The sequence below is a fragment of the Pan troglodytes genome, chromosome 4 (genome assembly GCF_028858775.2).
Source record: "Pan troglodytes isolate AG18354 chromosome 4, NHGRI_mPanTro3-v2.0_pri, whole genome shotgun sequence".
In the NCBI taxonomy this organism is placed as follows: Eukaryota; Metazoa; Chordata; class Mammalia; order Primates; family Hominidae; genus Pan; species Pan troglodytes.
Window position 1 is genome coordinate 64,258,134 of NC_072402.2, and position 26,018 is coordinate 64,284,151.

Sequence of the window (26,018 nt, forward strand, 5' to 3'; positions counted from 1 at the left end):
AAGTATCTAAAAATATAAAGTATGGAAAGGTAGCATAATAGAATCAGCTAGGACTTCAGCCCTGGATCCCAGTGTTGAAGTATAGTTAGCATTCTTTTACTACATGGAGTAATCTTTTTTCCTAATTTAGTGGTACCTAAAAGTCTTTGAACCAATATGACATTTAGGCCAATTTGTTCTAGTTCATGAATATACAAATATAGTCTCCAATTTTACAACTCCAGAGAGCTGTTACTTTCACTGGGTATATCCAAACCCCATCTTCCTAGAAACTAGCCTGAATCAGCAATTTCACCACCTTCAAACCTGGTTTATTCCAACCCTCGCACTCGTATGCATCCTACTTTATGCAAAGTCTTAAAAGGTCAACAGGGCACATTAGAATACTGTCTCACTGTCCTTATATTAGTAAATATTTCCAAATATAAGCTGTGGCCCTGAACCCCAGAATAGTTCAAACAAATGTCATGTTCCCTGAACATAGTGCATTTTATAATTTAAATCCACACTGCTGTTATTAGCCATATATAGCAGAACAAAAGCATGGTTTATGGTATTTTAGTCATTAGTCTAGGGGATAATCAAGAAAACTGAAGAGATGGCAAGAAAACAGAATTTTGGTTTCAGCTTTTCCATGTTGTCACTCAGTCATTGTCAGCTACCTGCAATTTACAGCCCGATCTTAATATTTAGTTGGGATGGTTTAATAACATAGTCATGTGTTCCTCATCAAATCTCATAGAATACTCAACTTTCTTGAAAAGTGCCTCGCAGCTTCCATTATGCTTCCCAAGCAGGTAGCTCTTCAAGGAATACTGAAAAGCAGTGTATATTCTGCCAGGTTTTCCCCCAAGAATTACCTTTCTTCCACATTTTATTCTTAGCCTGTGGGTAAATTTTGGTATTTTGAACCTATTTCAACACATATTTTCATGCTAAAGCATGACTCAATTGCCAGAAAGTAACATGTAGAGATTGAGAAATAGGATATCTGAGAGATAAACAACCTGGGAAAGCGGAAACTGTGTCCTTAATTACTGAGTGTCTAATGCAAAGCCTGCACTCCAAAACAGTGTTTGTTTTTAAGGTGAGCCTAACAGGGCTGTAGAGGTCATTGCCCTAGTAATGCACTAGTGCATCTTGTGCCTCTTCAGATGGAACTCAGTAAGTGTGGCTGCTCTTCCTCTCAGGTTGTAGGGAAACTTGTGGCTTCAGCAAAGAATCCCTATTTTAGCCAAGCTCCAATCTCTGCTTATCTGCAGGTCTTTAGTTGACATGATTTCATCCATTCTTTCCCTACTGGCAAACTAAACATATAAATGAAAAAAGTAAACACACAAACACACGCATGTGCGCACACACACACAAAACCAAAAGAAGCAAAAAACCTTGCTAAAATTGAAAAAAGTAAAAGAAAAAAATTAACAAAATAATCTTAGTTGATGAGTCTACATCTTCAATGTAAGTGTACCTTCTATAATACATCTTTAAAGGTCAATCAGAAGGAACTGATTGCACCATGTAGGCTTTTTATTGTACTGTTTATGCTCTTATCTTTTAATATTCTTTACCAAGTTATTACATCCTTAAAACTTATTTTTTTTTAAATTCAGTGCTCATTTGTATTCTGTTTCTAATGGAATCTACTTCAAACTTCCTTGACTAGGAAATTTATCATAATGGATATTAGTATATATATATATATATTTTACAAAACCACATGAAAGAATTTTTAAATCTTATTTTCTTTCTTACACTGTTCTCTTTCTGTTAATTTTCCTTTGTTCCTTGTTCCCACCTTCTCTAACTCTTTGCTGGCTTTTCATAAATTCGTATCAACTAAAGATTTCCTATCCTGGAAATTTTATCTTCTCACTGAAATGCTACCTGAGGTTAAAACTTTGAAGAAAATAATTACTCTAAGGTAGCTTAGTAGGTGGGAAGAAAGAACAGGGGTTTGAAAACATGAAGCCTCTTTCTTACCCAAAACATTTAACTTATCCAAAAAGGAACAATACTTTTGTTGTTAGGCTCAATAATAGAAGACCTTCCATTTCTATACATTGGAGACAATTATATTGAATCTATCTACTATTATTATTACTACTAACTACACCCTAACTACTATAAATTAGTTTCATTGATATATAACTGAAAGTACTTAAAATAATGTAATGAAAAAATGAAAGGAGACAATATCTGCACATTTAATACATTTCCTTTACCTAAACTCTTTCAGTAACATACATTTCTCTATTTTATTCTCAGTCCCTGAACTTCATGGGAAAAACAAGCCATTGATCTCTTACGTAGGGGATTCTACTGTCTTGACATGTAAATGTCAAAATTGTTTTCCTTTAAATTGGACCTGGTACAGTAGTAATGGGAGTGTAAAGGTAAGCTAGTTCCTTGATTTGAAGAAAACAACAACAACAGAAAACATTTATTTAAAAAATAACAAGATTGTAACAGACTCAGCATTCCTAAGATGATTTATACTTTTGTTATCTTGTTGTTTAGCTTATGTTCATAAAGAGCAGTGACAAACAGAGTTGTCATTTGATGGTTTTTGGCATGTTTACGTTATACATATGAAGATACTCTTAATGTTTCATTAGCTGGTAGTTTGTTTTTTAGGTTTAACAATTTAATTACATTCTTTGAAAAGAAATTACATTTTGTGTGTAGTTGCCTAGTTTAGAAATAACCCCATTAGAAAATATTCTTTTTAAAAATCATTCCATGAAAGTAACTAGAAAAAAATGCTAGACATCTTTTTGGGCTTCTGTCTCCTGAAACATCTGTGATAGAATGCAAAATAATGGCACTATTTGAGAAAATAATGAAAACTTTGTAACTTAATCTTACATCTTAGGTTCTATCAGAAAGTGTCATTGGCCTTTTCAAGCTACCTGAGAGAAGCCAAATACTTTTAATTCCTTTTTTACTGAGAGAAATCGCTATTCAAAGAGCTGATATTAAGAAAAACATGAGTATTTTATAAATAATTTCTGGTTTCCTTTCTTCTCCCCAAATAGCCTCTAATGGCAGGAAAATTTAGGACATTGTCCTTTAAGAGACACCCTTCCTTTACCCTGGCACTAATAAGCATTACAATTAAAGTCCCGTTAAAGACAAGCTATAATTGTAGAAGGAACATGTGAGACAGTGTAGATGTTACAATGAAATATTAAATTCCTTCTTAGGCAAAATTGGTGTTATTATAGACTATTGAAGGATGACAGATGATTCAGAAGGGAGTGTGACTTATTCTGTGCTAACAGGTTTAGTTTTTCAATGAAATAGTTCCAACCAAATCCCATAGATGCAGACTGAAGCCATTCCTACTCCTTTATGTCTTCTGATGGATGATGAGGAAAGGCAGTCATTGTGTATATGTAATTTTTTTTTAAAAAGTGTAATTTTGTAAAAACAAATGTCAACTATGGTATTTGAAATACACAGCTTTATTTATTTATGTGTATGTGGTACAACAATACGTGAAAAACATTAGCCTTCATCTAATTATATCAGATGTTGAAAATGTCGTTTTAGACGTACCAGTGCTTTTGTCCATTGCTATACTAGTCATTATCCTCTTAATTTGACTCTAAGCATGAGTCTTATTAGGATGTGAGAAAAGTTTGGGGAATAGGACGCAGGTCAAAACTTGAGCACAAGTGCCTTTTCAAAATGTAGACCAACCATGTGCATCAGAATCAGCTGGGTACTTATTAAAAATATGGTACTTTGATTGATTAGCTCTGACCAATCTGTACCAAACATTCCAGGCAGTGTTGTGCACATGGTGCCAGGTTGCTGTAATTTTTTTTGCACGAATAATATACTCACAGATAGTTATTCCTTGGATAAGCTCTGAGAATATTTGTATGCAGATTAGCATTTATTGAACAGCACAGTTGAGTGATGGAGCAGGAAAAGCATCAAATGGCTTGGGAATAAAATTTAATTTAAATAGATTAAATAAAACAGCCCCAAATAGCTTAATATGGCACCTTGTGAGGCTGTGGAAAACCCAGCAAATCTTAGAAGCCAGCTTATCTGAGTGAGAAAGAAATTCAGATATGAAAAGACAGAAGGTGTGCAGTTCACTTCGGATCCCAGGCTCACAGAGGGTCCCCTCCATTCTATCTACATCAGCTCCAAAAGCCTGAGAGTTTCATCTTCATTTCTAGCCTGGGGAAATCACATTGTCCGAGTGAGCGATTTTCCTTTATAGAAATGATCAGAAATAGTAGCTTCCGGGGTGGTAGTTGTTTGAATATGTGCCTGTGCTTGTGAAGGAAAAAGTACTTTAAAGCACTAGGCAAGGATAGGAATGTGAGACTCAGATGATTGGGATTTTTCTGTTTTTAATTCTTCTATAATATTTATTCATGATGACCTATTTGCTTCCTTGTAGTTTTAAACATTCACTGCTAAATCCTTATAGCAATGTATATATTTTTTCTTTGTTTGCTCCCTGGGAGATCAAACTCTGATAAGACTTAAGTCTGTTATAGATAACCTCTCACAAACTTTAATATGCCTTTCTCTAGTAAGCAATATTGTTGGCATTATCTTATAGCTTTCACTGAAAAACTATGTCATGTATCTTTTATGTGCTATGATAGGAATGGATTTTAATGTCTCCTCATATTAGGTTCCTGTTGGTGTTCAAATGAATAAATATGTGATCAATGGCACATATGCTAACGAAACAAAGCTGAAGATAACACAACTTTTGGAGGAAGATGGGGGATCTTACTGGTGCCGTGCACTATTCCAATTAGGCGAGAGTGAAGAACACATTGAGCTTGTGGTGCTGAGCTATTTGGTGCCCCTCAAACCATTTCTTGTAATAGTGGCTGAGGTGATTCTTTTAGTGGCCACCATTCTGCTTTGTGAAAAGTACACACAAAAGAAAAAGAAGCACTCAGGTGGGATTTCTTTTGTTTGTTTGTTTGTTTTTTAGAAAGTATTATCAGTTAATTATAAGTATCATTTACTTATGATATGGATTATGATTTGATACATTGCAATGACTTTAGGATTTTTGGGGAAAATCTTCATTTTCTTATTTGGAGCAGTATTTAGGTTTACAACAATGGTGACAGTGAGCTGGAAACATATACCCATGGTCTTCCTGTTTCAATTCCTGAAAAAAGTATTAAAAATGCCTTTTTTCTTTCTCTTCCCCCACCACCCCCCTCTTTTTTTTTTTTTTTTTTTTTTTTTGGTGCTACTGGTACCTAAGTACCAATTAGGTGATATGTATTCTGGTACTGGAATATTAGAAAAATCTATGATAGCTTAATATAAAAAGTCTCAAAGAAACAATTTTTCTTTCACTTAGATTATCATTTAAAAAAATATTTTATTAACCATTCCAGAGTTCTCATTAAAGAGAGACCATCCTGTCATTTCCTATTTTTGCAGCCTGTGCCTGATGGGTTACAGGTTGATAAAGCAGTAATCCTCTAGAAAATTGACCTTACATCCTGTATTCTTTCCTGATTTTATACTAAATTTTTAATGATTTAAATAATGACAAACTAAGCAGTCATGTTTTTGAAAATACCAGGCCACTAAACTATGTTTGATCAGAAATGCAGATAAGGTCTGTAGTGCAGATAAAGGAGGTGTAGGTGTTTAAGGTAGCATGTCTCTCCTTCATTCCAAACAGGTGAAACAGCATAGTACTTACTTACTTAGGAAGGAGGTTTAATTGAGCATATATGTTCCATAAAAGTGACAAACCAACTTCATAGTCAAATTCTTCTTTTGTTACACAGATGAGGGGAAAGAATTTGAGCAGATTGAACAGCTGTAAGTATTATTTTTTACAGATTAATTTTCACTTGGGTAAAATACAGGGAAATATAAAATTGAATGAAATGTTTGCAGTTAGGGGGAGAAAAGGCAGAGGAGTATTTTCTGTATATGTCCACGTGGTGGTGGAAAGTGGCTTTCCGAGTCTGCCTACCTGAGTGAGAATTCTTCTTCATCACTTACTACCTGCACTTCTCTGTACTTCAGCTTTCTTCTCTACAAAATGGATTTAATAATAGTACTCACCATATGAGGTTGTTGGATGGAATGAATATTATATATGTGTAAATGCATAGCATAGGTTATGGTGCACAGAAGGTGTGCAGTAACCATCAGGAAGTATTTAATATTATTATTTTTAAAGCAATAGTTCTCAAGCCTGGCAATTTTTGATCACTTAAGAGTCTCTTTTAAAAAATACAGTTGCTCAGACCTTGCTGAATCTCCTGGATCAGAACCTCTTGGGTTGGGGCTATGGCATCTGTTATTTCTTGAAAACATCTACAAATGGTTTTGATCCTCTGTCTGTTGAAAATCACTGGCCTAGAATTCTATTAGTTATTATTATTCAGAGAACACAAATTGTGCCACAGGTTCTCTTACACAGCCTTTGTTTAGAGTTAAGCATGAGGAGGTCTGGAAATAAAATCACCAGGGATGTAATTTAGTTTGGCAAAGATGGGAGTTCCGAATTCCTCGAAGCCAGAGAACTGAGTAGGGAGGCCAGTGACAGAGGTGTCTAAGACTGGGATTAAAGCCTGAACAATAGAGCCAAGGGCTGGGGGCCAGGAAAACGAGGCTAGATTAAAGTTGCTGCAAGAAACCTGAGAAGTGGAAGGCCTGAGCAACTATAACTAACACAAAATGGCACTTAGAGTTTATCAGCCAACAGGAGCTCTATGGAGTGAGTGTTACAGGCATGGATAGCAGGAGTGGAGCAGACAGTTGTCATTTAGATGTTTGTAGACATTATTCAAATAATCATGTTGACTCCATTCACATAGGCTGCTAAAATAAACCAATATGATATGAGCTTCCAAGTTAAGGGCACAAAATAACTACATCAGAAATCCTATAACACCAGATAGAGAAAAGCAATGTTGTCTTAGAATCATAGACTCCCATAGTTGGAAGGGAATTGTATCTCTCCCAAGAGAATCCCTTCTCTTTCTGGAGAACATAGACATCTTATTTATGTTGATTTGAACTTTTAATCTTTCCTATTTCCACGTATTGGCGTTTTTCTTGTTCTTAGCATCATATAACAAACGTGACAGTCATTGACATATTTGAAAACAGAACCTTGCTCGGATTCCTCTATTCTCCGAGCTCTGCCTCCCACTGTCTCTAACCATTCTTCTGAGCTCACATTTGGAAGTTGCATTCTGATTTAAAACACACTGAAAGGATGGTACCAGAACAGTGTGGAATGGACCATCACTTCTGAACAATGTAAAATGGATTCAATATATAGTGTAAAAGATGAATTATTTTTCTGAAAATTGGATCAATGTACATCATTTTGCTCATCTTGTATAGCACCGTAAGGATCACTGAAGGTGTTTAGTTTTTCTTCAGGTTATTTCACTATCTTTAGATTGTTTACAAATATCAAGGGCACTTGAACTCATTCAGAACAATGAGCTTCTTGATGTCCCTCAAACCATTTCTTGCAATAGTTGCTGAGGTGTTTTCTTAGTGGCCATTATTCTGCTTTTGAAGAGTACACACAAAAGAAAAACAAGCACTCATGTGGGATTTCTTTTTTTTAGAAAATATTAATTATCAGTTAATTGTAAGTAACACTGTCTTATAATATGCATTATGATTTGATAATTGAAGCCTGCCCCCAAGACCTTGAAGGGCAAGGTATTCATTATGCATACTGGTTATTTAGTTTTCGTCAATCTTTAGAATCTGAGGCCCACATTTGTAGTCCCGCTCTGATAAACTTTGGGTGGAAAAAGAACCATTTTTAACCTCTATTTCAGTGTAGTAAGCATACAAATGTATAGCACCAATATCACACATGTTGGCTGACCTCCTAATTGGCTATTACCTTGCATGTTTCCAAAACCACACATAAGTTATGGTCTTTACGCCCAAGTCCTCACTCATGCTTGGGGAGAAGCAATTCTCCCTGTGCATAAAATCAACAAGCCTTTGTCACTATCATTTGTGGTAACAGCTCCTCTTCAAGCAATGCCATAAAATAAATTCAACATTGTAAGTAAAACATTTTTAGGAAGAAAGAATTCTGTCCGTATTGACATTTTACATTTTAACCTGATAGCCATATCAGTGATGTACTGACTTAATTTTATATAATATAAGCATTTAGTAATTTTCTTTTTTTGTTTTCTGTGCAGGAAATCAGATGATAGCAATGGTATAGAAAATAATGTCCCCAGGCATAGAAAAAATGTAAGTTACTTCTGAATGATATTCCAAATAAAAGGTCAAATTCAATATACATAGGCTATCTATCAATCAGTTACTTTTTTTTAGTTCCATAAAAGATCTGGTCATTTATGATGTGCTCAAATATGCTTGTTAACACTATTATAGGGGAAAATATACAGTATAGTTATACAAAAATAAATCATTTTCCACCAGAGGGCACATAGCAACCAATCTAGAAGTAAATCTTTTGCACTGGCTACATATTTTATCACCACGGACTAGTTTCTTTTACAATTTTTCATGTAGCTTTATTTGTTTTCCTCTAAAATTTTCTGGATTTTCTGTTATTTTAGTTTCATTTATTCCCATATATTTGGGGGTGTAAACTTATGCATATAAGCTAACTTTCTTTGCTGATTAGATTCAAAATTTTTAGTTCATCAACATTAGAGTAGGAGCTCTGTTTTGGCAGTAGATTGGATCCCTCACTTCCCAGTATTTTTTGCTTTGCTAAAGTGATAGTAAGTTACTATAAAATAACCAGAACATACTAATTATATTTGATTATGCTTTATTTAACTCAGGAGTCTCTGGGCCAGTGAATACAAAACATCATGTCGAGAATCATTGGAAGATATACAGAGTTCGTATTTCAGCTTTGTTTATCCTTCCTGTTAAGAGCCTCTGAGTTTTTAGTTTTAAAAGGATGAAAAGCTTATGCAACATGCTCAGCAGGAGCTTCATCAATGATATATGTCAGATCTAAAGGTATATTTTCATTCTGTAATTATGTTACATAAAAGCAATGTAAATCAGAATAAATATGTTAGACCAGAATAAAATTAATTATATTCTGGTCTTCAAAGGACACACAGAACAGATATCAGCAGAATCACTTAATACTTCATAGAACAAAAATCACTCAAAACCTGTTTATAACCAAAGAATTCATGAAAAAGAAAGCCTTTGCCATTTGTCTTAGAAAGTTATTTTTTTTTAAAAATCATACTTACTATTAGTATCTATGGAAGTATATGTAACAATTTTTATGTAAAGGTCATCTTTCTGTGATAGTGAAAAAATATGTCTTTACTAAGTTGAAATGAATACTTTCTGCCTTTGCTAATGATAGTTATTCTACAATCTCCACAAGAAAAATATACCTTTTATCCGGAAATATTGGTTTAAGGCAAATAAATAAAACTGTGCTTGCTCTAAAGCTCTGCACTACAAAAGCAAATTTTCCAGTCTTTATTCCACTCATAACCACTGCTTTCCCCACCAGGCTAAAGTGCTTCTTAGTCTTAAATAGGGTTTTGAACTTCATAAGGTACACCATTGTTTATGTTTTAGGGTGCAGGTCCATATAGTCGTAATACTTAAAACACTGCTACACTGATGCTTTTGTGGCTCATGGTTTCCTGGTTCTTTGATTTAACACCTGGCTTCCTGGTATCTATGGCTGGTTAAATATCTAAACCTGCATTATTAGTGCTTTACAATAATAATTCCCTAGACTGAAGTCCAGAAATACTAAAGCACTTCTTTTTTATTGCTGTGAATGCCTTAGACTTATCTTCCAAAACAGGATACTTCGTTTCTATTGCATATATAACTGAAATATTTTATAAACTCACTGTAATCAAATCTTATAAAATCTGAATCGACATGAAAAGTTGTCAGTGCTTGAATGAATACTAAAATCATGCCACAGGATACTAGATAACATAAATGACCATGAAGTGTCCCACTGCTCAAAGGGCAACAACTTTAAGAACAGAAGCAAAGAGTGGTGGTGTGGAACCCAAGATTCTTGGCGACTAGAGGATTTAAAGGTTGGGGAGGAGGAATTCAATGATTTGACAAGAAATACTTTATAAAAATTTGCTCCATGTATTGGCTAAGAAAAATATAATAAAATTTTGGTAGTGAAAATTGTATCACTAATGTTTACCAATATTACTAGTATGAATAATACACATAAGGTAGTGACTTGGAAGCTGCTCAATACTTTGTTGCTATAACAAAATGCAATATTTTGTTGTAAAGCATCTTAACTACACATATAAGTTTGCTGAACTTGAATACATCCCGGTAATGGCAAACTTCATTTTATTCTTGGTTTTCATTTTATTCTGGTCTCAGGGCCATACATTTATTTTAGTTTAATTAATTATTATTTTGACAACATTACTTGGGTAATATCTATATAATGGTAGATAACCAATCAGTTAGCTTAATTAATCTAAACTATTTGAATTCAGGGAAATATTAGTCAAATCTGCTGTTTGACTAAATACAATTCAAAGCAGTATATTTGTGACTTGGAATATAGAACACGAACAAATGTGTAGCCCATCTGCAGTATGCATACTTCCATTTTACCACCACTAACCATTGAGGCTCATACAATTTTCAAGCAAGAAGCATTGCTTCCCAAAGGTAAAATAATCAGGAATATTTCTATAGTAAATGGAGTTTTTAATTGGCAATACTGTTTATTTTTTTCTAGCAAAGACAATTTATCTCAGTAACCTTAAATAGGAAAAGTACTCAAAAATTAAAGTTGACTTTTGGCTTTTTGTAGTCTCTCTGGAGGACTTCCAGAAAATTACCACTGTTGGATTTTAATCTGATTCCATTAACCAGTCTTACAGAGATGATAAATGAATTAACTAATATTGACCAAATATAAATTGACTGCAAATAATAAGCCGCATAAAAGTTGAAGTAGGAAAACTACTCCAAGTTTATATATTAGGCACCTTGGGGAATTATCTTAGTCTTTCCAGCTAACAAGGATTTTCAGCATAATAAGTAGATTTAATGATGGCATAAAATTCCCAGATACTTTCATATACATTTTTTTGCCAAAGTGTAAATCTTCTCCTTTTGCAGTCTTTTTGTTATTATCCCAACATCTAGCTGCTCAGGCCCTAATTTAGAACTCATTCTGATATTTTCTTCTTCTGTATTAATTAATACTTATGGGTCATGAATCCCTGCTCCTTTGACCTTTTTAATAGCTCATGAATCCATCCCATTGCCTCCCCAACTCTGCCCACACCTGCTGCAACAGCTAATGCCTTGATTTTCCTACCTCAGTCTCCTTTTCTATTAATCCCTCTTTTGCGTGGCTGCCTGAGTCCACTTTCTCAAACACAAACCTCACTATGCAACTTTGGAATCTCTGTAGGCTCACCTTTGCCATTTCTTAATATTGCATTCTCCAAATTGCTAATCTCTATCCAGTCTCTCGAACTAGACTTGGCACATGGAGATTCCGCTCAGAAAGTGCTCTTCACACTTCTACCTGCTTGACTAACCCCAGATTATCTTTCAAGACTTTAATCTGATCTTGTGTCTTAGAGAAGCCCCCATACCTGGTAGAGCATGTACCATCTTACATGCTTAAATAACTCCACATTTATTTGTGTTTATTACTCTGTGTTATAAATATACATTTGTTGGTCTCTCTCTTGGATTATTTTGTTTCTTTGTCCTGTAACTACCACTGAAAGGGTGCAATACAGCTTTCTTGAAATGTGTATTGAACGGATGAATGTATAAATAAAAATTAAATTTTGTAAATTTCTACTTATTCTTAGAAAAAGAATCTAAATTGTGACAAATCAGAATTGAAAAAAGTATTCTAATAAAGAAAAACAAGCTTTTATAACTCCAGTATTTGCTTCTTTTACTTTGAAAAACACATAGAATAGTATAAAGGTCCAGTCATATTTTCTGTAATAATGAATTAGTGTCTTGTGAGCAAAATGAGTTCTAATTCCTAAACTATTACACAGATTATGTTGCTTTCAACTTATTTAAATTTCCCTTGTTCTTCATGTTTCATGGACAGTACAAATGCAAACCTTATTTTTATCCTTTATTCTAATAACATAATGCATTGATTTTAAATGTAAAGAATTTTAGGCTGCATGGTGGCTCACACCTATAATCTCAGAACTTTGGGAGGCCAAGGAGGATGGATCACATGAGGATAGGAACTTGAGATCAGCCTGGGCAACATAGTAAGACCCTGTCTCTACTAAAAATAAAAAAGAAATTATCCAGGCATGGTACTTGCCTGTAGTTCCAGCTACTTGGGTGGCTGAGGCGGGAGGATTACTTGAGCCCAGGAGTTTGATGCTGCACTGAGCTATGATTGCCACTGCATTTCAGCCCGGGAGACAGAGGAAGACTCTGTATCTGTTCCCCCCAAAATTTAGTGATTGTATTTCTTTACATCATACTGTAGAGAGTTGATGTTTGTGTTCACTCCACTAACCTCATTCCACTTTCCCCTGCCAGTATACTTCAGAATATCTCAGATCCAATTCAAAATTTAATCTTAAAAGGTATAATTATTTTAACAGTTTCATAGTTTAGTTTTGATCACTGAAAGCATTTCTTTCATTTTGTCTAATCGAACAAATTTATGCAAAGAATTGGGGACCTATTCCTCATTAGTATTGTTCATCTGTAGGTGGAAATAAGTTCAAGCATGTGTTGCAGTATTAATTAAAGGCAAAGTGACCTACTTGTACTATATTCTGAATAAATACTTATTGAATGAATGAAAAATAGAAGAATGACTCAATTATTTTAGAATCTTAAGTTATACAGATTTATGTAATGTCTATTTTGATTTTTATTAATTAACCATGAATTTATCCTACTCTAGTATTGAGAAAAAGAAAATGGAACTATAGACCCTTCTTTCATATGATACTTAGGAATGTATCTGCACTGTATCCAGAAAGTCAGTTACATGCCCTGTTTACCAATTGAATTCTGCTTCACTAAGGATAATAATAACTGACATTGAGTGCATGGCATATGATGGGCACTGTGCAAATTGCTTTGACATGCTTTGTTCATTTAATCCACACAATGGTCCTATGCTATAAAAACAGTTAATATCTACTTTTTTAATAGATGAGGAAACTGCAGCTTAGAGAGATTAGGTAAGCTGCCTTAAGTCACCCTGCCTGTAAGTGTTTAGAGCTGAGATTCACATTCACGGAGTCCTCCTGAAGAACCTAAGATTAACCACCACGTTGAACAGCTTTGGCCTGCAAGTTACATGCTTCTTAGAAAATGAGGCTATTATCTATAATCTGTATTTTTTAATATCAATTTTATTCCTTTCAACTGGTCAGTTATATCATAAATTCCATGGAATTTTTATGGAATCCATGCTTTGCCACTCTTGTATCCCTATAGTGGTGCTGGGGAATCAAGACACATTTATTTACCTTAGCACTCTTTCTTTCTTTCTTTCTTTCTTTTTTTTTTGTAATTTTACTTATAAATTGGGAGGGTGGCCATAAAATTTATCATCCAACCACTGAAATGAAAGAAGGTGCTATTTATGATTTCCCCAGGACAACAGGCAGAAAATAGTCTCTGGTCGTACATTTAGCCTGCAGAGAGAATTTAAGTACATTATGGATAGTCTGCCATAGACACAGCAGTAGCATCTGCAACAAGTAAATGATAAACAAAAATCAACTTTCAGGGAAATAGCCATTTTTAGTAAACATAGGGAAATAGCCATTTTAAGTAAATGTCAGGAGAGTCTCACTATAAACTGCCTATAATGAGACAGTTTAGTAAGCTTAAAGTTTTATTAATTTCCAAAAGCATCTAATAGGTTGAGATTTATTGGCATTCAAAAGTATGATTCACAGATTGTAAGAGAAGCTGGCAAAGAAAGTCATGTTTTTGCTAGCCTATGGAATGCACTGGAGAATTCTTTGGGCTTGCATATCTTCTGATTCATGTGTCATAATAATAATGTCTGTGTGATTCTCAGTGAATCATGAATGTGTGATTGTGCTTTTATGATAAAATTTTCTTATGAAGTCAGTGAAAATAATTCATGAATAATGTTGTCAAAATTACTTTTAATCACAAGATTAACCTGCAACAACTATGTATATTATTTTTATGTGTTGGCTTATTATGTTCAAAAACTTTGTTTATAAAAACTGATTTTGCTATTTAATTTTTAACTTACTTTAGAAAATAATGTAACACAATGTTAGATTTATTACATATGTAACTTAATACTATTTAATGCTGCAAAATCATAGCACATGTTTGTAACTATCACATTTTATTAACTGTCTTTGTACTTTTAAAGAAAGAAATATGATCATAATCTTTAGTTTTATTTAAATCAAGGATCATGGATTTATTTTGACATACTTTCTAATAATTATAATGTTTTCCTTTGTTAGCATATGTGCCTAAATTCTCATTGAGGGCTTTCTGTACTGTGTAAATAGCACAGAAAATGTCTATATAGGAATGTTTAAAAAATATTTTCTGTTGCATGTAACTCAAAAGATACATCTAATATGCAATTAAATTGAATAAAATAGTACTTAGTGAATTAAAAATTTAAGTATTGAAAAACATTGTCATGCTTTTTATTTTTAATAGTGGTTTAAAAGAGAATATAAAGGCACTAAACAGAATACACTAGTTTTTTTTTCTTTGTGTATACTCACAAATAATTTAAATCATGTTGAACAATATGTCCTTCTCAAGCCCAGTGAAAAAGTGCACCTAGAGCTGGGACTCTAGTTTAACACATCGAACCAAAAGTCTTTCAGAAAGGAATTTTCAAAGTGTCCCAAAATACATTTGCACAATTTAAAAGGCAGTAGCGAACTTCATAAAAATAGATATTTTAAGTCAAAATGATGCAGAGAACAAATTTTCTTGTTGTTCTGGGTAAATTTTTTTCATTATATTTTAAGTTCTGAGGTACATGTGCAGAATGTGCAGGTTTGTTACATAGGTATACACGTGCCATGGTGGTTTGCTGCACCCATCAACCTATCATATACGTTGGGTATTTCTGCTAATGCTATCCGTCCCCTAGCTCCCACTCCGCAACAGGCCCCGGTGTGTGATATTCCCCTCCCTGTGTCCATATGTTCTCATTGTTCAATTCCCACTTATGAGTGAGAACATACCGGTGTTTGGTTTTCTGTTCTTGTGATAGTTTGCTGAGAATGATGGTTTCCAGTGTCATCCATGTCCCTGCAAAGGATATAAACTCATCCATTTTTATGGCTGTATAGTATTCTATGGTGTATATGTGCCACATTTTCTTTATCCAGTCTATCATTGATGGGCATTTAGGTTGCTTCCAAGTCTTTGTTATTCTGAACAGTGCCACAATAAACATACGTGTGCATGTGTCTTTATAGTAGAATGATTTATAATCCTTTGGATATATACCCAGTAATGGGATTGCTGGGTCAAATGGTATTTCTAGTTCTAGATCCCTGAGGAATCGCCACACTGTCTTCCACAACTAATTTACACTCCCCCAACAGTGTAAAAGCATTCCTGTTTCTCCACATCCTCTCCAGAATCTGTTGTTTCCTGACTTTTTAATGATCACCATTCTAACTGACGTGAGGTGGTATCTCATTGTGGTTTTGATTTGCATTTCTCTGATGACCAGTGATGATGAGCATTTTTGTAATGTGTCTGTTGGCTGCATAAATGTCTTCTTTTGAGAAGTGTCTGTTAATATCCTTGGCCCACTTTTTGATGGGGTTGTTTTTTTTCTTGTAAATTTGTTGAAATTCTTTGTGGATCCTGGATATTAGCCCTTTGCCAGATAGATAGATTGCAAAAATTATCTCCCATTCTGTAGGTTGCCTGTTCACTCTGATAATAGTTTCTTTTGCTGTGAAGAAGCTCTTTAGTTTAATTAGATCCCATTTGTCAATTTTGGCTTTTGTTGCCATTGCTTTTGGTGTTTTAGTCATGAAATCTTTGCCCATGCCTATATCCTGAATGGTATTGCCTAGGTTTTCTTCTAGGGCTTTTATGATTTTAGGTCTAACATGTAAGTCCTTAATCCATTTTGAATTAATTTTTATGTAAGATGTAAGGAAGGAATCCAGTTTCAGCTTTCTACATATGGCTAGACAGTTTTCCCAGCACCATTTATTAAATAGGGAATCCTTTCCCCAGTGCTTGTTTTTGTCAGGTTTGTCAAGGATCAGATGATTGTAGATACATGGCATTATTTCTGAGGCCTCTGTTCTGTTCCATTGGTCTATCTCTCTGTTTTGGTACCAGTCCCATGCTGTTTTGGTTACTGTAGCCTTGTAGTATAGTTTGAAGTCAAGTAGCATGATGGCTCCAGCTTTGTTCTTTTTGCTTAGGATTGGCTTGGCTCTGTGGGCTCTTTTTTGATTCCATATGAAATTTAAATTAGTTTTTTCCAATTCTGTGAGAAAGTCAATGGTAGCTTGATGGGGACAGCATTGATGTCTCAATTACCTTGGGCAGTATGGCCATTCTCATGATATTGATTCTTCCTATCCATGAAAATGGAATGTTTTTCCATTTGTTTGTGTCCACTCTTATTTCCTTGAGCAGTGGTTTGTAGTTCTCCTTGAAGAGGTCCTTCACATCCCTTATAAGTTGGATTCCTAGGTATTTCATTCCCTTTGTAGCAATTGTGAATGGGAGTTCACTCATGATTTGGCTGTCTGTTGGTCTGTAATTAGTGTATAGGAATGCTTGTGATTTTTGCACATTGATTTTGTATCCTCAGCCTTTGCTGAAGTTGCTTATCAGCTTAAGGAGATTTTGGGCTGAGACAATAGGGCTTTCTAAATATACAATCATGTAATCTGCAAACAGAGACAATTTGACTTCCTCTTTTCCTAATTGAATACCCTTTTTTCTTTCTCTTGCCTGATTGCCGTGGCCAGATCTTCCAATACTATGTTGAATAGGAGTGGTGAGAGAGGGCATTCTTTTCTTGTGCCAGTTTTCAAAGGGAATGCTTCCAGTTTTTGCCCATTCAGTATGATCTTGGCTGTGGGTTTGCATAAATAGCTCTTATTATTTGTAGATATGTTCCATCAGTACCTAGTTTATTGAGAGTTTTTAGCATGAAGGGGTGTTGAATTTTGTTGAAGACCTTTTCTGCATCTATTGAGATAATCATGTGGTTTTTATCATTGATTCTGTTTATGTGATGGATTATGTTTATTAATTTGCATATATTGAACCAGCCTTGCATCCCAGGGATGAAGCCGACTTTATCGTGGTGCTTTTTGATGTGCTGCTGGATTCGGTTTGTCAGTATTTTATCAAGGATTTTCGCATAGATGTTCATCGGGGATATTGGCCTGAAATTTTCTTTTTTGTTGTGTCTCTGCCAGTTTTGGTATCAGGATTATGCTGGCCTCATAAAATGAGTTAGGGAGGATTCTTTCTTTTTCTATTGTTTGGAATAGTTTCAGAAGGAATGGTACCAGTTCCTCTTTGTACCTCTGGTAGAATTTGGCTGTGAATCTGTCTGGTCCTGGGCTTTTTTTGGTTGGTAAGCTATTAATTATTGTGTCAATTTCAGAACCTGTTATTGGTCTATTCAGAGATTCAACTTCTTCCTGGTTTAGTCTTGGGAGGGTGTATGTGTCGAGGAATTTATCCATTTCTTCTAGATTTTCTAGTTTATTTGCATAGAGGTGTGTATAGTATTCTCTGATGGTAGCTTGTATTTCTTTGGGATTGGTGGTGGTATCCCCTTTATCATTTTCTATTGCATCTATTTGATTCTTCTCTCTTTTCTTCTTTATTAGTCTTGCTAGCAGTCTATCAATTTTGTTGATCTTTTCAAAAAACCAGCTCCTGGATTCATTGCTTTTTTTTCGAAGGGTTTTTCTTGTCTCTCCTTCAGTTCTGCTCTGATCTTAGTTATTTCTCATCTTCTGGAAGCTTTTGAATTTGTTTGCTCTTGGTTCTCTAGTTCTTTTGATTGTGATGTTAGGGTGTCAATTTTAGATCTTTCCTGCTTTCTGTCATGGGCATTTAGTGCTATAAATTTCCCTCTCCACACCGCTTTAAATGTGTCCCAGAGATTCTGGTACGTTGTGTCTTTGTTGTCGTTGGTTTCAAAGAACATACTTATTTCTGCGTTCATTTTGTTATTTATCCGGTAGTCATTCAGGAGTAGGTTGTACAGTTTCCATGTAATTGTGGGGTTTTGAGTGAGTTTCTTAATCCTGAGTTCTAGTTTGATTGCACTGTGGTCTGAGAGACTGTTTGTTATTATTTCTGTTATTTTGCATTTGCTGAGGAGTGTTTAACTTCCAATTTTGTGGTCAATTTTAGAATAATTGCGATGTAGTGTTGAGAAGAATGTATATTGTGTTGATTTGGGTGGAGAGTTCTGTAGATATCTATTAGGTCAGCTTGGTCCAGAGCTTGGTTGAAGTCCTGGATATCCTTGTTAATTTTCTGTCTCATTGATCTGTCTAATATTGACAGTGGGGTGTTAAAGTCTCCCACTATTAATGTGTGGGAGTCTAAGTCTCTTTGTAGGTCTCTGAGAACTTGCTTTATGAATCTGAGTACCCCTGTATTGGGTGCATATATATTTAGGATAGTTAGCTTTTCTTGTTGCATTGATCCCTTTATCATTATGTAATGCCCTTCTTTGTCTCTTTTGATCTTTGTTGCTTGGTTTAAAGTCTGTTTTATTGAGGCTAGGATTGCAACCTCTGCTTTCCATTTGCTTGGTAAATATTCCTCCATCCCTTGATTTTGAGCCTATGTGTGTCTCTGCATGTGAGATGGCTCTCCTGGATACAGCACACCAATGGGTCTTGACTCTATCCAGTTTGTCAGTCTGTGTCTTTTAATTGGGTCATTTAGCCCATTTACACTGTTAGTATTGTTATGTGTGAATTTGATCCTGCCATTATGATGCTAGCTGGTTATTTTGCCTGTTAGTTGATGCAGTTTCTTCATAGCATCGGTGGTCTTTACAATTTGGTATGTTTTTCCAGTGGCTGGATCAGTTGTTCTTTCCATGTTTAGTGCTTCCTTCGGGAGCTCATCTAAGGCAGGCCTGGTGGTGACAAAATCTCTCAGCATTTGCTTGTCTATAAAGGATTTTATTTCTGCTTCACTTATGAAGCTTAGTTTAGCTGGATATGAAATTCTGGGTTGAAATTCTTTTATTTAAGAATGTTGAATATTGGCCCCCACTCTCTTCTGGCTTGTAGGGTTTCTGCTGAGAGATCCGCTGTTAGTGTGATGGGCTTCCCTTTGTGGGTAACCCAACCTTTCTCTCTGCTGGCCTCAATATTTTTTCCTTCATTTCAACCTTGGTAAATCTGACAATTATGGGTCTTGGGGTTGCTCTTCTCAAGGATTATCTTTGTTGTGTTCTCTGTATTTCCTGAATTTTAATGACCTGTCTTGCTAGGTTGGGGAAGTTCTCCTGGATGATATCCTGAAGAGTATTTTCTAACTTGGTTCCATTCTCCCCATCACTTTCAGGTACAACAATCAAAGGTAGATTTGGTTTTTTCATGTAGTCCCATCTTTCTTGGAGACTTTGTTCTTTTCTTTTCAGTGTGTTTAATCTTGTCATCTCACTGTATTTCATTGAATTGATCTTCAATTTCTGTTATCCTTTCTTCCACTTGATCAATTCGGCTATTGATACTTGTGTATGCTCCATGAAGTTCTCATACTGTGTTTTTCATCTCCTTCAGGTCATTTATGTTCTTCTCTAAACTGTTAATTTTAGTTAACAATTCATCTAACCTTTTTTCAAGGTTCTTAGCTTCCTTGCATTGGGTTAGAACATGCTCCTTTAGCTCAGAGTTTGTTATTACTCACCTTCTGAAGCCTACTTCTATTAATTCGTCAAACTCATTCTTCATCCAGTTTTGTTCTTTGCTGGTGAGGAGTTGTTATCCTTTGAAGGAGAAGAGGCATTCAGGTTTTTGGAATATTCAGCCTTTTTGTCCTTCCCGGATTTATCTACCTTTGGTCTTTGAAGTCGGATGGTGTCTCTGAGTGGACGTCCTTTTTGTTGATGTTAATACTATTCCTTTCTGTTTGTTAGTTTTCCTTCTAACAGTCAGGCCCCTTTGCGGCAGGTCTGCTGGAGTTTGCTCAAGGTCCACTCCAGACCCTGTTTGCCTGGGTATCACCGGTGGAGGCTGCAGAAAAGCAAAGATTGCTAACTGTTCCTTCCTCTGGAAGCTTCGTCCCAGAGGGGCACCCACCAGATTCCAGCCAGAGCTCTCCTGTATGAGGTGTCTGTCGGCCCCTACTGGGAAATGTCTCCCAATCAGGATACACAGGGGTCAGGGACCCACTTGAGGAGGCAGCCTGTCCCTTATCAGAGGTTGAACACTGTGTTGGTAGATCTGCTGCTCTCTTCAGAGCTACCAGGCAGGGACGTTTAAGTCAGCTGAATCTGTGCCTACAACTGCCCATTCCCAGAGTTGCTCTGTCCCAGAGAGGTGGGGGTTTTATCTATAAGTCGCTGACTGGGGGCTGCTGCCTTTTTTTCAGAGAGGGAATCTAGAGGATGCAGTCTGGCCTCAGAGGCCTTGCTGAGCTGCGGGGGGCTCCACCCAGTTTGAACTTCCTGGTGGCTTTGTTTACACTGTGGGGGAAAACTGCCTACTCAAGCCTCAGCAATGGTGGATGCCCCTCCCGCCACCAAGCTGGAGTGTCCCAGGTCGAGCTCAGACTGTTGTGTTGTGCTGGCCGCGAGACTTTCAAGCCAGCGGATCTTAGCTTGCTGGGCTCCGTGGGGGTGGGACTCGCGGAGCCAGAGCACTTGGCTCCCTGGCTTCAGCCCTCTTGCCAGGAGAGTGAACGGTTCTGTCTCGCTGGATTTCCAGGTGCCACTGGGTGTGAGAAATAAACTCCTGCGGCTAGCTCGGAGTCTGCCTAAATGGCCACCCAGTTTTGTGCTGGAAACACAGGGGCCCTGGTGGTGTAGGCACTGGAGGGAATCTCCTGGTCTGCGGGTTGCGAAGACTGTGGGAATAGCGCAGTATCTGGGCCAGAGTGCTTGGTACAGTCCCTAATGGCTTCCCTTGGCTAGGAGAGAGGGTTCCCCGACACCTTGCGCTTCCCGGGTGGGGCATCACCTCACCAATGCAAATATACTTAATGTTACTAAACTGTACACTTAAAAATTGTACATCTTAACCATGGGAAATTTTATGGTTTTTAAAATTATAATTTAAAAAGTGGTAGGATAAAAAATCCTATAAATTTTTCAGAAGAAAAATAAAATATGATCTAGGGCTTGATAAAGAGTGCTTGACATCAAAAAAAGCCATAAAAATAACATTCATAAATTACACTTCATCAAAACTTAAACTTTTACTCTGAAGGACTTTGTTAAGAGGATGAAAAGACAATCTACACACTGGGAGAAAATATTTGGTAACCGTATATCTTACAGATGATTCATTTAGAATATTTAAAGAGCTCTCAAAACTCAACAATAACAACAAAACAAAAATTCTAGCTAGAAAATGAGCAAGAGACATGAACAGGCCAAAGAGGATATATAGATGGCAAATAAGCACGTGCAAAGATGTTCATCACTAGCGATTAAAAACTGCAAATGAAGGCCACAATGAATATCACTACATACATATGAGAATAGCTTAAAACTACTGACAATACCAAATGTTGGTAAGCATACACAGAAATTATCTCTCTCATACATTGTTTGTGGAAGTGTACAGACACTCTGAAAAGTAGTTCAGCAGTTTCTTTTTCTTTTTCTTTTTCCTTCTTAATTTATTTTTGAGGCAGAGTCTTGCTTTTTCACCCAGGCTAAAGTGCAGTGGCACGATCTCGGCTCACTGCAACCTCCGCCTCCCTGGTTCAAGCAATTCTGCTACCTCAGCCTCCCTAGTAGTGGGGATTACAGGGGCCTGCCACCATGCCTGACTAATTTTTGTATTTTTAGTACAGATGGAGTTCACCATGTTGGCCAGGCTGGTCTGGAACTCCTGCTCTCAGGTGATCCACCTGCCTCGGCTTCCCAAAGTACTGAGATTACAGGCATAAGTCACTGCGCCCAGCCGTGGCAGTTTCTTAAAGGACTAAACATATATGGCCAATAAATCTCATTCCTGGGCATTTATCTCAGAGGAATGAAAACTTATGTCCACACAAAGAATTGTACATGATTGTTCATAACGGCTTTAGTTATAAAAGCTTAAACCTATAAGTAAACAAAATATCTTAAAGTAGGAGGATATTTAAACAAACTGTGGTACATCCATATCTTGGAATATTGCTCTGTAATAAAGAAGAATGAATTGTTGATACATGCAACAATTTGGATGGATTTCAAGGACATTATGCTAAGTGAAAAGCGCATGTCAAAAGATCTGAGTCCATTATATGATGTCCTTGAAAGGACAAAATTACTGAGATGGAAAACAAATTAGTGGTTACCACGGGTTAGGAATGCTGGGGGGGCAGAGAAGTGGGAGTAGATGTGACTATAAAGAGGTAATAATAGGGAGTTCTTTGTGGGAATGGTTTAGTTTTGTATCTTGGTGGTTGTGTGAATCTACATATGTGATAAAAGACATAGAACTAATACATATACATTATAACAAATGTCAATTTCCTTCTTTTGATATTGTACTGTAATTACTTAAGATATAAGCATGGGGAGAAACTGAATTAGGTGAAAATGAGAGCTCTCTGTAATATCTTTGCAACTTTCTATGAATCTGTAATTTTTTCAAAACAAAATATTTTAAAATCTTTGAATCAATTCATTAGTCTAAGCATTAAATGGTTAAAATTAGAAAAGAATATGGATTTTTTTTTACTTCTTTATTATTGGTTTAGGTAGAAAATCAACCTAAACTATCAACTGAAACTATTGGCATAAAAGCAAAGTACAGAGTCAGTTACAAGCCCATGTTCTCAGATGTCTTACCAGATAGTCCTTGCAAGAAAAAAAAAAAAAGTCTTTCTTATATCTATTTAAATGACAATACAGGTTTTAAAACGTCCTTTCATCATTGAATGATTGACAATATTTATGTATAAACTTGATAAAGATCATTTGAGAATAATCTTTGTTTTGTGTTACTGTAGCTACATAAGAGAAAGAAATTGTATATATTAAATCTCTCATTGTATCTAGCCATAGCTAAAATAACTGCTTTATAGTGGGAAAAAAAAAAGATTATTTTATTTTGGAAATAAGCACATTTTCAAGTTTGAATCAAAACCTTTCACACTTACTAAAATATATCTGTACACACAAAACCCCAGAGTAAATATTCATATTCATGTCACCTCCCTATAATAACTACATTTACTCATATTTATTTCTGTGAATAGGGGTTCTGGAACCATTATAGTAGCTAAAATGTGGTGCAGGAGATAAGAGTGTTTAATCAAGGTTCACAATGATTTGCAATGGCAGGAGACAGTTTGTGGCTGGAGATAACATTCAGCAGCACGTGTTTATGAGTGAGATGGACACCTGTCTGATAGTACCATGAGCCAGCCTGTGTGCTTTGCTGAGGCAGGTAGTGCTGAAAGCATTAAAATTGTGCAGTGAAAAAATGTTATGCTTCTAAAACTTTTGAGATTCTGAAAACAATTATCAAATGATACTCTAATTCTGCTTTACGTTCTCAAGTCTCCTGAATTGGGGTAAACAAAAACCTTTAGCCTAAATATAAAATATGGTAATTTAAAACATAAACATAAGTATGTTTATCCAAAGAGAAACCAAAGTTTCTTTTTCATTTTTAGTTATTTTTTTATTGTGGTAGAAACACTGAACTTGAGTTTTACCTTCTTAACAAATTTTTAAGTGCACAATACAGTATTGTCAAGTATAGGCACGCTGTTGTACACCAGATCTCTTTTTTTTTTTTTTTTTTTTTTTTGAGACAGGGTCTTGCTCTGTTGCCCAGGCTGGAGTGCAGTGGAGTGAACACTACTCACTGCAGGCTCAATCTCCCCAGCTCAAGCAATCCTCCCACTTCAGCCTCTTGAGTAGTTTGGACCACAGTTGCATGCCACCACATCTGGCTAATTTTTACAATATTTTGTAGAGACAGATTCTCACCTTATTTGTCTTTATATCTTATTTGTCTTACATAAGTGAAACTTTGGTCAACAACTTCCCATTTACCCTTCCCCCAGCTCCTAGTGACCACCATTTTACTTCTATGAGATTGACTTAACGTTAGATAGCTCAGATAAGTGGCATCATACAGCATTTGTTCTGGCTATCTCAGCACAATATCCTTCAGGTTTATCCATGTTCTTACATATGGTAGAATTTTTTTAAGAGCTAAATAATATTTCACTGTATGTATATATCACATTTTCTTTATCCATTCATCTACTGAGGGACATTTAGATTGTTTTGAAATCTTGGGTGTTGCTAATAATGCTGCAGTGAACATAAGAATGCAGAAATTCCTTTGAGTTCCTGATTTCAATTCTATTGGATGGTTGCTGGATCATATAGTTATTCTATTTTTACTTTTGTGAGGAACCTCCATATTGCTTTCCATAGTGGCTGCATCAACTATTCCCATCAACAGTGTATAAGAGTTCCAAGTTTTCCACATCCTCAACAGCACTTGTTTTTTAAGAGTCATCCTAAAGGTGTGAGGTGATTGACATTTCCCTAATGACTAGTGATGTTGAATTTTTTTTTTTTTTTTTTTTTTTTTGAGACAGGGTCTCACTGTGCCACCCAGCTGGAGTATAGTGGTGCAAACACAGCTTGCTGCAGCCTCAATCTCCTGGACTCGAGTGATCCTCCTGCCTCAGCTTCCTGGGTAACTGGGACTACAGGCATGTACCACCATGCTTGGCTAATTGTTAAGTGTTTTGTAGAGATAGGGTCTCACTATGTTGCCCAGACTGGTCTCGAACTCCTGGGCTCAAGTGATCCTCTCACCTCAGCTTTCCAAAGTGTTGGATTATAGGTGTAAGCCACTGAGCCCAGTTTGAATGCTTTTTTATATATTTTTTGGCCATTTGTATGTCATCTTTGGAGAAATGTCTATTCAAATCCTTTGCCCATTAAAATTATTTTCTGATAATGAGTTGTAGAAGTTCCTTATATATTTGGAGATTAATACATTATTGGATATGTGGTTTGCAAATATTTTAACCCATTCTATAGGCTGCCTTTTCACTCTGTTGATTGGTTCTTTTGCTATACAGAAGCTATTTAGTCTAAAGGAGTTTCACTTGTTCATTTTTGTTGTTATTGCCTGGGCTTTTGTCTTATACAGGAAATCATTGTCAAGACCAACATCCAGAAGCTTTCCCCCTATGTGTACTAAGAGTTTTACAGTTTGGGGTCTTACATTTAAGCCTTTATTTTGAGGTGATTTTTATATATGGTGTGAGATGAGAGTCCAATTTATTCTTCCGCATGTGACTAGCTGGTTTTCCTAACACTATTTGTGGAAGAGACTGTTTTACCCCATTGTGTATTCTTGGCACCCTTTTTGAAGATCGGTTGGTTGTATATGCATGATTTTATTTCTGGGCTCTCTATTCTGTTCCATTGATCTACATTTCTGTTTTAACTTCAGTAAAGAAATATAATTAATTCAGCTGGAATTTTGATGGGGATTGCATTGAATGTGTTGAACACTTTGGGTAGTATGGACAAGTTAATACTATTGATTCTTTCAATTCATGAGCATTGGGTAACTTCATTTTTTGTGTGTGTCCCATTTATTTTATTACCATTTATAGTATGTAGTTTAATTTCATGGTGCTCAGAAAAGATACTTGGTTTCATTTCAACCTTAAGTTTGTTAAAACTTGTTTTGTGACCTAATATGTGACATATCCTGTAGAATATTCCGTGTTTACTTGAGAAGAATGCAGATTCTGCCACTAGTGAGAGGAATGTTTATTACAGATCTCTGAGGTAAATTTGGCCTGTAGCA

General features: G+C 35.8%; 1 protein-coding gene across 3 annotated transcripts in view; it reads left to right on the forward strand.

The window, feature by feature from the left end:
• The window catches only part of EMB (embigin), a 61,467-nt gene extending 36,315 nt beyond the window's left edge, over positions 1 to 25,152 (forward strand). The window contains exons 6-10 of one of the 3 annotated variants that reach the window (XM_054684375.2): positions 2,269 to 2,396; positions 4,664 to 4,940; positions 5,796 to 5,829; positions 8,202 to 8,256; positions 24,787 to 24,963. In XM_054684375.2, coding sequence (XP_054540350.1) covers positions 2,269 to 2,396; positions 4,664 to 4,940; positions 5,796 to 5,829; positions 8,202 to 8,256; positions 24,787 to 24,891 — 599 coding nt within the window. In that variant the 3' untranslated portion in view covers positions 24,892 to 24,963. Of the gene's footprint in view, positions 1 to 2,268; positions 2,397 to 4,663; positions 4,941 to 5,795; positions 5,830 to 8,201; positions 8,257 to 8,819; positions 11,920 to 24,786 lie in introns of those variants that run through there. The other 2 variants (XM_054684374.2, XM_016953332.4) reach the window with 2 other exon arrangements.
• The last annotated feature ends 866 nt before the right edge of the window (positions 25,153 to 26,018 follow it).